The following is a 17,508-nucleotide window of genomic DNA, read 5'->3' on the forward strand; positions in this document are numbered from 1 at the left end:
TTGCATGGTTATTTCTTTGGGAAATAATACTCCTAAACCTTGTGAATTCTTTTTTGCCTGTAGTATATATTGATTTTAATAACTTGCAATGAAATGAATGAACTGTTTGATGTAGACATGTAATAAAGATATAGAATAATCATCTTGTCTGTTTTATTGTCTATTTTATATAAGACAGCTATTATGTATCTTGATGGTTCTTCTAGTGATTTTTGCATTTTCAAGAAACACAGCTACATTCCCCAGAAGTACTACAATTGAACTAGAATTTGTGCATGGCTTTAGACAGAATGACTTCTTCTATTACTTATGCTAGAAAAGTTGAGACATATACCACTACTGACTCAATTTTAAGAGGTATTTTTGCTCTTAGTTGCAATCAGTCCAGCCAGCTGATTCTCCCAGGACACCTCTGAGAATTTTGATGCTGAATAAAAGTTATTTTGACATCTAGGCCGTCACCAAAATTTTTATACCTGTAACAAAGAAAAATTAACCTACTGGATGGAGATGAGTACCTGAATTTAAGAATATGTGTTGGAAATAATTAGGTAAATGTCTCTTTGGCATCTTTTCAAACAGCAGAAGACTGGACTGATTCATACAGCTAGCTGCCCATTGCTGGATAGTTAAAGCCAGTGATATTGCTGCATAGTTAAAGCCAGATGACAAGGCCTGGTTCTTTTTACCCACAAGAAGCCTAGTAGAGTGAAGCATGAGTTAAATCTTTTGTTTTTACTTCTAGATAGAAGAAACCAGAAGTGCACACCGGGGGAATAACACTTTCTGTTGAGAGGAAGTAAAACATAACCCACTTAGAAATAAAATGCCAGAGGATAGCCCATAGGACTTTGCTCTGACATTCACTTGCACTAGCAAGAGTCTTTGTGATCTGAACATTTAAAGAAGAAGACCTGTATGTACGCTTTCACCTGTAAAGCTGCTTGGAGCAGCTGCACAATTTGGTTCAAAGGAGCAAGACAAAACCAAGCCAGGCTACTGATAACAGAAGGCATTCGCAGGGCAACAAAGAGCATGAGCTAATGGAGCAAATGGTCTCGCTTGCCAATTCTGCACATTGTCTAAGGACGGGAAAATGTATACATTCTTAGATGGGCTGAAAAGGTGAGTGAGCACTAAGCAATCAGGCACTTTCCACCGAGACGGAAGAGTTAAGTAGAGATGAAGCTGGACATTCCAAAAACCCATGCATGTTGTTCTTATCTATAATGTGCATTAGTCTGCAGCCCAAATCTATGATCACAGCTAATTTTTCACATCTACTCTAAAAGCTGTCCCTGGAGGAAATATTTTACTACGGCTATCAAACCTCCCAGGACCACTGAACTGAAAGATCATATACTATATGATCCAGGTACTATAGTTTCAAATATCTTTTATATTAGTCCTGTTGATTAGATATTTCCTTAATTAGGACAGATATCTGTACATTACAATTAACCAGGTATCTTTATAATTGAGTGGGACTATTTTTAGCACCCCCTGACCCGGCATTACTTTCCTTGTTGCCAGAAAATTTATTATTATTAAGGCTGTCCATTGAGTTGTTACTATATTTTTATCCTGTTCTCAAGGAAAATCGGCTACCAAAAGGATTGACAGGTATTTAAAAAAATGATATTAATTTTTAGCATGAATGTTCCTTGGGGAGAGAATGTTTAGCTGAGTTCATCCAGGCACGCTGGAGGAGAGCTCTATAGCAACTGCTCCACAGAGAGTAAGCGCATGTAACAGTATGGAATGTTTTCGTCTCTGGCCCCTGCCTGGTGGAATGAGCTCCCGCAAGACCTAAGGGCCCAGATGGAGCTAAATAGGTACTGCAGAGCCTGCAAGATGGAGCTCTTCTGCCAGGTATTTGGTTGAGGCTGAGCGGACGGAGAAGGGAGTTCTGCCCCTCCTCCAGGACCCCACAACATTGCTTTGGCATCATATCATCAATGGGGGTGGGTGGGTTTAGGGTTTCATTTTATTGCTATTTTATATGTTCTTAGGTGCTGCAAGCCAGCTGGCCAGGAGCGGCAGCCTACAAATGTGAGAAATTAAAAAAAATAAAATGAATACGAAATCTGCACCCATCCCAATTCTGAACATATTTGTTCAAAGTGAATGCCTTTCAAATCAAGGGGATATGTGTTCACATAATATATGTTCAGATATGATATATAAAGATAGCAGTTAACCTTTTAAAAAAAAGCAGCTGTAACAAGGGCAGGTCACCCAAGGCAAACACGCAACTTGCTAGAGTTTCTTAGTTACTTGTGAGGCAAGAATGCTTTTTGAGAATCACAGGATAGCACTGGAGTGGCCTGCATTAGAAGCAAGAAGTGAAGATGGAGTCAAATATGAGTGGAGGCTAAAAGCAGAGGATCATGCAGCTAACCTATCTACCCCAAGCAGGGTGTGGAAGGGCTGGCTGAATGTTGCCACTCACACCATTCAAACTGGTGAGAGAGGGAGAGGGAGAGGGGGGGAGATAGATGGTTTTATTTATACCCCGCTTTTCACTACTTGAAGATATTTCAGAGTGGCTTACAAACTCCTTTCCCTTCCTCTCCCCACAACAAGCACCCTGTAAGGTAGGTGGGGCTGAGAGAGCTTTAAGAGAACTGCTCTGAGAGAACACCCCTATGAAAACTGTGACTAGCCCAAGGTAATCCAACTACCTGCATGTGGAGGAATGGGGAATCAAACCCGGCACTCCAGATTAGAGGCCACCAGTCTTAACCACTGCATCACACTGGGTCTCAAACTCTTGAGTTTAAGTTTATGTAGTCCTGACTGAAAGGGAACTCAAAACATTTTCATTTTCTTTCGCATAACCTAGAGGTAAATTAAATTTTACAGAAGTTGAAAGGACAAAAGTAAATACATTTAACTTTAGGAACATGTTTTTAAACATTGCAAAGACACTGCTATAGTATGCTTCAAAGTAGCATCATGGGGGATGATAGAGATATGCTACTTGCATCCAATTGTGTCAGTATTTTAAAATGAAAATTCATTTTGTTCTTTCACAACTACTTGAGACTGAATCCCTCTTGGGATGATTTAAATATATCCATGGGATCTGCAAGATCATTGAAGTTCTTATCCTCATGGGTGTGAAAAAGGAATAGATGCTCTATTAAACATCTTGGCTGTTTTTACAAGTGATGCTTAAACCATTTCCTGCCTGTGTAATTTGAAAATAAAATCCACACTGGCTGGAATGTTCTTTCCACCTAGATTGGTTCTCCCCAATTTTCTCTGTCAACACAGAGAAACCAACCTATGGTATATAATACTATGATCTCAGAAACAAATGGGTGTGTGTGCTTGTATGTGTGTGAATAGGGAATCCCCATAACCCAGCTCAAAATAAATAGAATGGAAGTTTCTAGTCATCCAGTTATTTTTCTTTTCCAGGATAAGGGTTCTCAAAGACCTTTTATGCACTGGTGCTCCCTTCGCATTCCTGTCAGGTGTATTTTCTTCTGCATGCCAATTCACTTTCACTTTACAGGTGAGGTAGGTTTTCATTTTTCTTCTGCATGGATATAGCTCCCACACATTCCTACTTTCCAGAGTATGCAAAGAACATCAAGACCTGGTACAGGCACAGAGGACAAGCTTTATTGGAGGAAACTTTGGAGAAAAGAATATATCTAGTTGTGCCACTTATTCTATTGATGCCTTGCAGAAGATCTTTCTCTGTGGTATTTGCTTCCACAAACCCATTTGTACAAGAGTTTGTGTCTTTCTGTTTCTGAGCTTAACAGTACATACCTTAATAAGCTTTAAATAAGTTGATGGAAAAATGTGTGGGGATGAATCATGATAACTAGGGATGGGCATGAACCAAAAATCTGATTCAGGACAGCTCCTGACCCAAACTGAGCCAAAAATGCCCCAAACTGGCTCGTTCAAAACTAAAGATCCTTCTTCTGCAACTTATTTTGCTTCTCCCCACTATGAAGTAGGGGGAAATGAAACAGACAAGTTTAACAGCTTGCAATGGCTGGAAGTGAAATTGACTGGTGAAATAGCTCAGAGCTGTTTCAACCTAACTGCAGGGCAGGTGAGCCCAACAGCCATTAGGCTGAAATGATTGGTAGCCATTTTGCTGGTTTGTTTCATTTCTCCCAGTTTGAAAACAGGGGGAAGTGAAACCCACTGGTGAAATGGCTCACAGCCATTTCAGTGTTACAGCGGAGTGGTTGTGCCCATCAGCTGTTGGGCTGCCAGTCATTTCACCAGCCTATTTTGCCTCCCCTTGCTTGGAAGCCGTTAGGCTGAAATGTATAGCAGGTCAGCTGCGGATGTGCACTGTTCAGATGTCAGGTTCAAATGGCCCAAATAGCTGAACCAAACCTGACAAAAGTCCAGTAAATGTGCAAGGAAGTCGCCTTCCCGGAACATTGATTAGGGATCTTCAAATTGGGCCACGTTCATGCCAAATTTTGGCTCATGAACTGGCTTGTGTCCACCCCTAATGATGAGCACAAAGTACACTGTGCTTGGTGTCAAACAGAACTCTCACCAACCCATCAGTATTTTTTGTATTATAGCTTTATGACCTTGTCATCTATGAACTGGAACATCTTCTCTTCCCCCACAGCATATAATAATAGTTTGGTGTGCAGTTTGAGGGTATGCAGAGCTTTAACATTGCTTTAAATTGTAAATAGTGGACAGATAGTTCCTGTTGGATGGAAAAAAGGTAGAGGGTTTCTCATAAAATCAAATATTTCTCGCTACTGACATTCATTTTCTAATTATTAACATGATAGATCTCACTAGACCTCAACTAATTTGGAAATGTTTAAACCAGCAAATTTAACTTAACTTTGCTAATGACTCTGTCTTTAATGTGTTTCCCTGAACCTGAACAAATTACATGATATGCTTACCATGCAAATATATTCACTTAAGAATTAGGCTATGATCCACTCATCACTGTCTAGTAGACTCTTTGCATTCATAGGAATTACTGCAGAGTAAGTGGTTTGAAGTTTAAAATTGAGGAGTCCGTGGTCATGCATATTTACTCAGAAGGATCACTGTCATTTACTCAGAAGGATCATGCTGAACACGTGTATATACGATGTGTGTATATACGATGTCTAATAAATACCTAAATTACTTTTAAAATATTTTTGGATCCTATGGGTTATTAACTGACATATTTTCCATCAAACTTCACTAGTTTGTAAGTGCTAATGAAATAATATCTGTGACAATATTTGTGGAAATATAGGTTATAATATACAGTTTATACCATGTTCAGCAATATTTATTATTATTAAATTTATTTATCACTTTCCCATACAGCTTATTATAGCACATTCTGGCTGCTAATGCCTAAACGGATTGTGCTCCACAAACCTGCTAAGCCAGACTTTTTGAGTATAAACCAGTTTATATCCAGATTCCAATTTCAACTTTCACAATATGTGAATGTTTTTTTGTTTTTGTTTTTGTTTTTTGTTTTGTTTTTTTGCAGATTGGTCTAGAGCTTGACAAGCTGTAATTATACTGAGCTTAATGTCATGACTACTTTGAGTGTGACATCATGTGATCATACCTTTATGACAGGAAAAAATTACTTTTCACATTCATCACTACACAGCCACATACATTATGGAATTTTTTTCAGAGTTTTTTTCTTCAGTTATTCTTTGCTAAGGGATTTTCATTTCGCATTTTGTAGTTGGATTTTGATATCAAGTCAGCTGAAAATGCCTTTAATTCTATTTATTTTTTTAATACTTTGCAGCAAATTTTACAGAAATACAGACTGGAATATCATGTTTTGCTAAACAAACCGGTGGTGTAAATGCACATGCCAGATTCTCAACTAATGTGAGATGCATGTACTCACATTGCAGAAAGTTTCAGGATAGAGCCCACAAAGTGGGAGGAATCCTGACAGGGTTAAAAAGGACAAAGTTTGAGTCCAGTGGCACCTTTAAGACCAACAAAGTTTTATTTGAGGCATAAGCTTTCATGCCCATGCATACTTCTTCAGGTACAGTGAAACAGAATTTCCTCAGCCAAGGCAGTGGTGGGGGTGTTAGTTGCCAGGATGGGCTAGTTAGACTCAAGAGGCATAAGTAAGTAGGCGGTTACAGCTGATATTGGATTAAGGTAAAATATGCCAGTAGCAGTAAATCAGCATACAAACGCAAGTTAACAAACAGAACTGGGTTTGAGTCCAGTGACACCTCCCAGTAGAATTTTGGGTTGTACTTCCTGTAGTGTAGCTGCTATGGCAGAGGCAGGGAAAGAAGGGAGTCACAGTTCTGGGAAGGTAGCTATGACTTGGGAAGAAGGATAGGAGCTGGGATAGAGGGGCCACTGGATATGCATGTGTCTATTTTACCGGCACCTCTTGTGGCGCAGAGTGGTAAGACAGCCGACATGCTGTCTGAAGCTCTGTCCATGAGGCTGGGAGTTCGATCCCAGCAGCCGGCTCAAGGTTGACTCAGCCTTCCATCCTTCCGAGGTTGGTAAAATGAGTACCCAGCTTGCTGGGGGGTAAACGGTAATGACTGGGGAAGGCACTGGCAAACCACCCCGTATTGAGTCTGCCAAGAAAACGCTAGAGGGCATCACCCCAAGGGTCAGACATGACTCGGTGCTTGCACAGGGGATACCTTTATCTTTAAAACCTGGTTGGGAGGTGAGAAAAGTCTTGCTGACCCTTGGCTGTCAACCTGGGACCTGTGTGAGGTTGCCGTGGTGACCAGGACCAGCTAGGGTTGCTAGCCTCCAGGTAAGGCATAGAGATTTTGCAAGATTAGAACCAATCTCAAAATGTCTGGCATCAGTTCTCCTGGAGAGATTTGTTCGTAGCCAGCTCTTCCCTCGTCCCATGGAACAAAGAGGGCCTTACTTTTCAGTGTGCATGCCTCTATAGTCCTGCTACACATTTGTTTCGGGGATAAGTCCTACTGAAATCAAGTGGATACCTCTGAGTAACATGCTAAGAATTGTTGTTGTTATGTGCGAAGTCGTGTCCGACCCATCGCGACCCCATGGACAATGATCCTCCAGGCCTTCCTGTCCTCTACCATTCCCCGGAGTCCATTTAAGCTTGCACCTACTGCTTTAGTGACTCCATCCAGCCACCTCATTCTCTGTCGTCCCCTTCTTCTTTTGCCCTCGATCGCTCCCAGCATTAGGCTCTTCTCCAGGGAGTCCTTCCTTCTCATGAGGTGGCCAAAATATTTGAGTTTCATCTTCAGGATCTGGCCTTCTAAAGAGCAGTCAGGGCTGATCTCCTCTAGGACTGACCGGTTTGTTCGCCTTGCAGTCCAAGGGACTCGCAAGAGTCTTCTCCAGCACCAGAGTTCAAAAGCCTCAATTCTTTGACGCTCGGCCTTCCTTATGGTCCAACTTTCGCAGCCATACATTGCAACTGGGAAGACCATAGCCTTGACTAAACGCACTTTTGTTGGCAGGGTGATGTCTCTGCTTTTTAGGATGCTGTCTAGATTTGCCATAGCTTTCCTCCCCAGGAGCAAGCGTCTTTTAATTTCTTTGCTGCAGTCCCCATCTGCAGTGATCTTGGAGCCCAGGAAAATAAAATCTGTCACTATCTCCATTTCTTCCCCTTCTATTTGCCAGGAATTGAGAGGGCCGGATGCCATGATCTTTGTTTTCTTGATGTTGAGTTTCAAGCCAACTTTTGCACTCTCCTCCTTCACCCGTATCAACAGGCTCTTTAGTTCCTCTTCACTTTCTGCCATTAGAGTGGTATCATCTGCATATCTGAGGTTGTTGATATTTCTCCCTGCAATCTTGATCCCAATTTGTGACTCCTCTAATCCCGCATTTCTCATGATGTGCTCTGCATACAAGTTAAATAGGCAAGGCGACAGTATACAGCCTTGCCGAACTCCTTTCTCAATTTTGAACCAGTCAGTGATTCCATGTTCAGTTCTCACTGTTGCTTCTTGACCTGCATATAAATTTCTCAAGAGACAAATAAGATGCTCTGGTATTCCCATCTCTTTAAGAACTTGCCACAATTTGTTGTGCTCCACACAATCAAAGGCTTTAGCATAGTCAATGAAGCAGAAGTAGACGTTCTTCTGGTACTCCCTAGCTTTCTCCATGATCCAGCGTATGTTGGCAATTTGATCTCTAGTTCCTCTGCCTCTTCGAAATCCTGCCTGTACTTCTGGAAGTTCTCGGTCCACATATTGCTGGAGCCTAGCTTGTAGGATTTTGAGCATAACTTTGCTAGCATGAGAAATTAGTGCAATGGTGCGGTAGTTTGAACATTCTTTGGCATTGCCCTTCTTTGGGATTGGAATGTAAACTGACCTTTTCCAATCCTGTGGCCATTGTTGAGTTTTCCAAATTTGCTGGCATATTGAGTGTAGCACTTTTACTGCATCGTCCTTTAAGATTTTGAATAGTTCAACTGGAATGCTGTCACTACCACTAGCTTTATTGTTGCTCAGACTTCCTAAGGCCCATTTGACTTCACATTCCAGGATGTCTGGCTCCAGGTCAGTAACTACCCCATTGTGGTCATCAGGGATGTTAAGCTCGCTCTTGTATAGTTCTTCTGTATAATTTTGACACCTTTGTTTAATCTCTTCTGCTTCTGTGAGGTCCCTACCATTTTGGTCCCTTATCATACCCATCTTTGCATGAAACGTTCTCTTCATATCTCCAATTTTCTGCTAAGAATTAGGCTACAGAAAATGAATGCCTTTTCCACAACTAATTCTGTTGGAAACCAGCATTGAGAAGTGAGTGTGGGTTCACAGACATTGAACCTCCATCCCTTTAAGTGGTATGTCAGCCAGTTCTGTACCACAATTAAGATTTTTTTCACACTTCTTTTATCTTTGGGCTGGCAACAGAACAGTCAGAAGGCTGGATTTGGTCCATTATATTCCAGCTAGCGGCAATGCCTCTTGAACCCAGAAATACAATGGGTGCTAACACATACACCTTCCTGAGTGCTAGCTACATAGCAAAACCATAAACCATAAATCACGGTTTTGACATCCTCCTCTCTCTGCTTCCCACTCTTGAAATCTAGCGTAGTGTAGAGTTTGTGACTTCCTCCATGTGCATGCAGCTAGGTTGCAAACCTCCAGGGAGATCTTGAGGAATTACAACTGATCTCCAGGCATCAGTCCCCCTGGAGAAAACAGCTGCATTTGCGTGTGGCTAGTGTGCCTTCCCCCAATGTATGGAGGCTGGGAGGACAGGGAAGACTGATGTCCACACTCCAGGTAGGACCTTGGGATTCCCTGGAACCACAGCTATGGGACAGGAATATCATACACCCTTAACTTGTGAAGAAAGCTCAGCCTTATGGTTGTGAAGAAGCAGACACATGTAGCAGCTAGAGTTGCCAACTCTTGTGTAGGAAAATTCCTGACCTTTTTTTTTTTTTGGGGGGGGGGGAGCCTAGGAAGAATGGATTTGGGGGAAGAGAAGGAACTCAGCAAGGTATAATGCTATAAAATGCATTCTCCAGGAAAACTGATCTCTGCAGCTTGGAGATCCACTGCAACTGAAAGTCTCCATGTTAGGCCCCACCTGGAGACTGGGAAGACTAAGAAAAGCATCTCTATAGTAAACGCGGAGAGAATTCTTAAATCATTTATTTCCCGCAGCGTGCCGGAAGGCAGTTAAAAAAAATATCTCGCAGTTCCAAGAACCAAACAAAGATTATCCCGCGCTTTTTTTACGCGGCGGGGAGGGGGGGGAGCGTATTTCCCCTCCCCCCTGCCCTTACTATCTTTCTTTAGGCCTTTTGAGGGCAAAAACCCTCAGTCGCCTCATCTGAGCATGCCTAGACCGTTGGCGCATGCTCACTGAGAACAAAGGCGTCCCCCGGTCTGATGGGGAGCAGAAACAACTAGCGCTCGGCAACCTTCGGCGGTTTCCGTTGGGGCCCGGCCGCCATTTTCTCGTTCCCTCTCTTTGCTCGCTACCTGCTCGGCTCCCTGCCCTGGTCGCCAGTGCTTTGTCCTGTTCGGCGATGGACGGGTGAGTGAGGGAGGGAGTGGATGAGGGGCGGATGTTGCCGCCGCTGTCGCCTCCGGGAGGAGCAGGGGGAGGGGGGAGCTGTCGCCGCCGCGCCAGACTCCCCCTGCCCGTCGGCCACGGGCGAGGGGCAGGCAGCGCATCCCTTGTCTGCCTGCCGGGGCTCCGTCACCCTCCCTCCCCGTCCGCCGCTTCTAGGAGCCAGCCAGCAGGCGAGGCCGGAAAGGAGGAGGCGACGAAGAGGGGCGTGTGCGCGCGCCTTCTGTTTGGGGGGCCGATGGCAGAGACTGCTGGGCGGCCCCCCCTCCAGGGCGGGGGGCTAAGGGTCCCCCCCCCTTCTGTAAGAGGCTGTCTTCCTCCCCCCGCCAAATTATGCATGGCGGGTGCTGGACCGAAGCATCCTTCGCGATGTGGGTTGAGATGCTTTGTGTTGCAGGCAGCCGAAGAGGGGTGGAAGCCATGGCAAGGCCTTTCCCTGCAATTCCCAAGAGATTTGTTCGTAGCGTTACTTTCCTTAACCAGCGTTTCCTTATGCATTTTCCGGCCCTAAGGGGAGGCAAGCCTTTATTCCCTGCCTTCTCTCCTCCCCCCCCCCCCGGGTTGGAGGAGGAGCTCTAAACAAGCCCCCTCTTTCCCCATCCTGCCAGGAGCTACCCAGATGAGGGACAGGAAAGCAGCAGGAGGCAGATGTCTAGCTCTTTTGTTTCCCTTGGCTGCTTTAATGGCCTTCTTTCCTCCAAGGTAGAAAGATGCCTTTTGTGTATTTGTGAGAAATGGGCAGCCAAAGCCACAGGAAGGAAAAGGATTGCAGTCTTTAGCCTTATGGAAACAACACCAGGGCCTTCATTGGAAGTAGGGAACTTGGGTGGTTAGCCTGCAGACAAGGCCCTCTTTTCATTGAAAGCTGGGAAGTTCCAGTCTTGGCTGGAGACTGTATCAGCATAAAGAGCACTGAATTGTATTGCCCCTCCCCACCAAGACTGTTAGTGAAGTGACCCTGCCTAGCGCTTGTACACATCAGAAATAGTACTGTTGACTTCTCTAAGCTGTTGTGCAATGGTAACATTAGCGTGAAGAGTCCTAGTAAATTGTGATAGATTTACAACAGCAACATTATTTGTAACCCACCCTCCCCCAAAAGCTCAGGGCAGGTAACAACATTAGTCAACTTCATGGTTCCCTTAAATGTAACTTGACAATAAACTAGTTGAAGAGGAGGGAAAAGATGGTCACATACAAAAATTGTACTTTCTCTGTGAATCAGCATGAGCAGCTCTTTCCAAAGAGGCATTAAAGTGGCATGCACTCATTTTAACCTGAACATTGTTGCCCTACCTGACTAAATTCCAGTGCTTGGCTTGATTATGTTAGGCCTCTTGTAGAATGTGTGAGTGTGAGAAAATAGATTCAGGTGGATATGTTCTGAAGCAGTAGAGTATGGGAAGGTTTACCTGATTCCTTTCATTGGAACATATGAAGATGATAAGATGATGCCATGATGATGATAGCAGTTAAGTGATCATGGTTCAATGAGTGGGCTTCCTTAATGGCGTATCTTTCATTTTTTTATGCCTTGTGTTCAAAACTAGATGAAACTCATGCGCTGGGCTGCTTTAGATAACCTGGTTCCATTGGAACTGTGAGGTGACTTACAAAACAATTCTATGGACAGAGCCATTCCACTGGGAGGGCAATATAGAAATAAATGAACAAGCTGACCAGATAAAATTCTGCATGTTATTTGCTAAATCCAATAATAGAAAATGGAATACCGTATGTAATAAATTTATTGGCATTCTTTTGTTTTTTTCATGAGGAATTGGCTTTTAGTATGGAAAGGATATATGGATTGGCTTTTAATACCTATCTATAATCTGTTCTTCAGTATGCAGTTTTACAGCTATGTTATTGTTAACTTTTTCTGCTTCCTTTTACTATCCTTGTCTCCACTAGTTAGTAAAATGTTTAATCCCTGCCTTTCCTCTTTGCCTAAAGTCATAAGTAAAATGTGACAGATTACAACTAAATTAGGACAAATCAAAGCTGCCAGGCCCTAAAGATTCCTGCTCTTCATACCCATCAAGAGCCTTGGTAAACAAACAAGCCTTGCAGAAGATCTCTAATGAGGGAATTCCCTCACTAATGTAGGAAGCTCATTCTACAAAGTGGAGGGAAAGTAACAGGCTTTAGTCCTTGCTGGGCAGGCCAAGCTGAGGTAGCAGTCTGAAGATCATAGCTAGTGTGTGAGAACATATGGGAGAAGACTGTCCTTTAGATATGTGGGTGCCAGGCTGTGAAGGACCTTAAAAGTTGTAAGCAGTGTCTTGAATAGAACTCAGAAACATTCTGGCAGTCATGTATCTATTTCAAAATAGGTGAGATATGTTTCATCAGCCAGCCCCTCACAATAATAGAGATGTCTCACTCTGAACCAGCTGTAGTTTCCTTGTTATCTTCAAGGACAGCCCAATTTAAGAGTGTGTTACAGTAATTCACCCTTCAGGTTACAGTAATATGGATCATCATGGTCAGCTCAGCTGACTGGAAGAAAGGAGAGAATTGGTGAACCAGATGCTGTTTGCCTGTGTACCAAGTTGCTAAAGGGAGACATGATTGACATTATACAATTATCCATGGGAAGAAAAAAGTAGATAGAGGGAGATTATTCTCTCACCCCATAATACTAGAACTCAAGGCACCCAGTAAATTGCTGGGAAATTGGTTCAGAGCAGGCAAAAGGTAGTACTTTTTTACTCAACAAGAATTCATTGCCAGGAGATGTAGTAATGGCCACAAGCGGAGAGATCTTTAGAAGAACAGTTGGTTCTTATATGCCACTTTTCCCTACCCGAAGGTAGGCTCAAAGCGGCTTACAGTCACCTTCCCTTTCCTCTCCCCACAACAGACACCCTGTGAGGTGGGCGAGGCTGAGAGAGCCCTAATATTCCTGCTCAGTCAGAACAGGTTTATCAGTGCCGTGGTGAGCCCAAAGTCACCCAGCTGGCTGCATGTGGGGGAGTGCAGAATTGAACCCGGCATGCCAGATTAGAGGTCCGCACTCCTAACCACTACACCAAACTGGCTCTCAAAAGGACTACAGATGTTCATGGAGGAGAGGTCCATCAATGACTACTAGCCATGGTGTCTGAAGAGAACCTTCATATCCAAAGTGCTGAGAAGTGTCAGCACAGGTGGGCCTCTGTGCTCTTTTTGCCTACCAAGGCAACTGGTTAGCTGCTGTGCAGAATGGGATACTGGGCTGGATGGACCACTGGTCTGATCCAGCAAACTGTTAACCTGTTCTGCAAAAGCCAGCTCCACTGCATCCTAGGATAAGTGGATCTCTTTAAAACATCAGGTTTGATAACCAGCCTTATCTCATTCTTGTATGGGTTTAGCTTCATTTGTTTCTGCCTTAGCCAACTGATCACATCCTCAAAGTACTGGTTTAGAACCCAGACAAATGAATCTGAAGGCTTGTTTACTGAAATATAAAGCTGGATGTCATCTGCATATTAATGACTCCTGCCCCCAGAGCTCTGCACTGTCTCATTCAGCAGCCTCCTATATGAATGAGCACAGATGAATGTATCCCTGTGGCACTCCACAGGACAAATCCGGCCCAGATGATTCTGTACATCTGGCAGAAACACTTTCTAATCAGATAGGAGTGGAGAAGTTAATGGTGCCAAAGGAAGGATATAACAGTATCTACAGGGGTACCTGTCCCTTGTCCATCTTTGAATAAAGATCTTCCACCAGTGCACCTAGAGTTGTCCTGGTACCAAACTCAAACCTGAAAGTAGGTTGAAATGGATCAAGGGTATATGTATCATCCAGAAACCCCTGGAGCTGGCCCACCACTGCATATCCATTTAGATATACTAGAAAAACATACAGGAGACTGTCCTGTAACTGGGCGCCTTATCCCCTAGGCCAGCCTTTCTCAATTGGAACACTCTTCAGGCTTTGAGAAACCCAAGAAGTGATGTCAGCAGGCCACACCTCCCTGCCAGGCCCCTGGAAGTCATTTCACTGGAAGTGCCATCATCCAGACACTTCCACCAGATGTGACATCACACTGTGCTACCCCCTGCCCCTCCTCCACCGACACCAGAAACAGCTCAGTGGCCTACTCTGCTGAGACAGGAACAGGGCTAGGCAGGCATCCGCCACTCTGTTGCTCACTGCCTCCCTCAACATAGTTAAGTTAAAACAAGAATAATTACCTCTCTGTACTCCTGTTACCACATGCAATGAGGCTTGGCCAGCAAAGATTTTATTACCAACGCCCCTACACTTTCCATCTCTCTCCATGCCCATCATTGGCTAGTGGGGAGGCAGGTTGGCATAACCATATATGGTCATATCACCTGATAAATTGTAATTTTTAAAAATATATTAAAATGAATTAAGAAGAAGAGTTGGTTCTTATATGCCACTTTTCCCTACCCGAAGGAGGCTCAGAGCGGCTTACAGTCGCCTTCCCATTCCTCTCCCCGAAACAGACACCCTGTGGTAACTCCCACCCAATTGGTGAAACCCTTCCAGGGCCATCAAGAAACTCCAGAGTTTCATGAAATCCCTAGCCCATGAATTTTTTTTTAAGCAAAGGCCTCAAAGGTTTAGGAACAGCCCTATCAGTCAACAAGGCATTAGTGATTTTTACCAGTAGGTCCATTAACTTTCCCAAGCATGAATTTAAAAGACTTTCACCAGTAGAACTGGCTTTTGTGCATGGCAACTAAGGCGTTCTTGTTCTCATTCTTGAGTATGCCATGAATAAGCCTCAACTCTTCCAAATGAACGCTGAGTGCTGCTGGAATGGACTAGATATGAATTGTCTGGGGAAATGGAAGTCTGTAACATGTCATTCAATGGCTTCAATAATATCCAAAAGGATTAGAGCATCCTTTTGTTACTGTGCCAACTTAGCTGTGTACAATAACTCAACTTCGCTGTATGTTTTGCTTTGTTTTTGGTCACTAATGCTTGTTAAGATAACATGCTTTAAAACTGCTGGTTAAAACAATAACAGTGGATACATAAATTATATCACATCTCAAGAGTTTCTCAAGATACTTAAATGTACTGAACTTGATTTCAAGGAACATGTTTTTCTCTTTGGGAAGGGGAAAAGAAATTATAGCTTACCCTCTAATTTTTTTTTTAATTTCAGCATTGTCACTGATGTTGCAGTTGGTGTGAAGGTAGGTTATGAATTTAACTGATAAATGATGGGGCTAATTAACGAGCAATTCCTGTAAATTTGTTAAACGTTTTCTCTAGTTACTGTTGGGTATAAAATTGTTACTAGCCAGAAAAAGATCTTATAGTTAGCCAAGTCAAACAGTAGTAGTCAGTATCTATATCCAACTGACTTGTTTCTTCAAAAGAGAAATATGTATCTTAGTATGTAATTGAAATCTTAATATCTGAAGAGGGTACAGATGACATTTACATAGCCTGTGAATAACATTTGGGTAATAAGAGTTAATTATTTGATTATTCCAGTGCAATTCTAAATAGGGTTACACCTCTCTTAGATCTTAATTGGAATACTGGACAGTATAAGAAAAATGGTCCTTCTAGTGTTTTTTTATTCTTTGAGGCCTAATGTCAATGAACATTTGCAACGTAACTATGGTTAGAAGCCTTGAGTGTACTGTAGGGTTGTGTGCTTCTGTCCCCCTTTCCATGGTTTGTTTTGACTATGGTTCTGCTGGCATCACATTTCATGCTAACCAAGAGTATCCTTGTAAAAAGAATTTGGAACTAGGGCTTGAAGTAGATTTGAAATCCACGTTTTGAAGGCTTCTGTTTAATGCTACTAATCTTGATGAAATCACTTAATCATCAAACATTGTACTTGTAGCTGTATTATCAGTATATCAAATTAACATGTGGTCAAATTGGTGGATATTTAAATCCAAAGACTGGAGCTGTGAACAGGCAAGACAGCTCTTTCTGCAGAACTGTGAAAAGCCCAAGCCTTATTGATTGATTGATTGATTGTATTTTTATCCACGCCAACCATATCTGATATCATGACCTTCCAATCCCAAAATTCTTTGGTTTCTCAAAGTTATCCACTCTTTTACCCATACTAATCAACACAATTCATAATACAATCTGAAATTAGGTAAAGCTTTCTAGCATCTGAGAAACTCATCAAATAACCACTCTGTCATGGAAACTCACATCGGGGCAGTTACACATTCTCAACCTAACCTACCTTACAGCACTATTGAAAGGATAAAATGGAGATGAAGAGAATGATGTATACTGCATTGGGTCCTCATTGTGGATTAAGGCAGGTAAAATTAATTACATGATAAATATTTATTATGTATTTATAGTCTGTCTTTCTCATGGACTCAAGGCAGATTAAACAGAGTGAGTTAATACAATGGACAGGATGGGACATTCAGGAAACAATTAAATAAGAATTAGGGTTGTAGAACCAACCAGAAATCTAAAAGCAGAACTAAAGCAAAGCATAAATATTAACATGACATTTTAAATGACACAAAAATTACATGGTATGATCCTAGTATCAGGAAGACATACAGAGTAGTGTTGACTATAGTCCCTAATAATTTAGCCAAGTAATTTTGCTTTCTTGAATAATTTGGTTGTACATACTTTATGGAGAGCCAGAGAGTGCGAGCCTTCCTGACCATCAGGCAGGCAACTTGGGCTGCTTTAACTTGCTTCTCCAGTAATAATGTTGGGTCCAGTATAATTTCAAGAGGAAAATTAGATCTCCCCAATAAGTCTTTGCAGGTTTCTCATTATGTATCTGGGCCCAGTGGCCAGTACCACACAACTGGGCCCAGCCTTGTGGTCAGCACTACATAACTAGGCTGTGGTTTTCCTGGGTAGAGGCTGCTTGTGGGAGGGAAAGCTGAACACATGGGGAAAATAAAGGTTGGTTGGCTGCTGAGTAGGAAGGAGAAAAGGAAGCATGAAAAGTGGAGACACTGGGGAAAGGAAAATAGGAAGTTGTTTGGGGAAGAGGAAATGAGGGCCCCTGCTTTTTTTACTTATTTACCATAGGTTGTAAGGTGAAGTATAGGATGGCTTTATGTGTGCGGTATTTAAGTACAATGGTGTGAAATTCCACCTGGTCATAAAATTTAAATAAATATTTTGATTTTTCTGTAGCTTGGTGTAGTGATTAGGAGTGCCTACTTCTAATCTAGCAAGCTGGGTTTGATTCCCCACTCTCCCCACATGCAGATAACTGGGTGACCTTGGGCTTGCCACAGCACTGATAAAGCTGTTCTGACTGAACAGTAATATCAGGACTCTCTCAGCCTCACAAGGATGTCTGTTGTGGGGAGAGGAAAGGGGAAGTGATTGTAAGGTGCTTTGAGACTCCTGGTAGAGAAAAGTGGCATATAAGAGCCAACTCTTCTGTATCAACAGCTGAAAAATTAAGGGAAGCTTTTTTATCCCCTGCAAAGTGAGAACTGAAGCCTTGGCTTA

General features: G+C 42.7%; 1 protein-coding gene across 4 annotated transcripts in view; it reads left to right on the forward strand.

Annotated features, from left to right (window-relative positions):
* The first annotated feature begins 9,791 nt into the window (after positions 1-9,791).
* Positions 9,792-17,508, forward strand: part of PTBP2 (polypyrimidine tract binding protein 2) — a 74,035-nt gene continuing 66,318 nt past the window's right edge. For 3 of the 4 annotated variants that reach the window (XM_077332978.1, XM_077332979.1, XM_077332980.1), the window contains exons 1-2: positions 9,792-10,020; positions 15,197-15,227. In XM_077332978.1, the coding sequence (XP_077189093.1) occupies positions 9,839-10,020; positions 15,197-15,227 (213 nt within the window). In that variant the 5' untranslated portion in view covers positions 9,792-9,838. The remainder of the gene's footprint in view (positions 10,021-15,196; positions 15,228-17,508) is intronic. The other variant, XM_077332981.1, reaches the window with a different exon arrangement.

The sequence above is a fragment of the Paroedura picta genome, chromosome 4 (genome assembly GCF_049243985.1).
Source record: "Paroedura picta isolate Pp20150507F chromosome 4, Ppicta_v3.0, whole genome shotgun sequence".
NCBI classification, from domain to species: Eukaryota; Metazoa; Chordata; class Lepidosauria; order Squamata; family Gekkonidae; genus Paroedura; species Paroedura picta.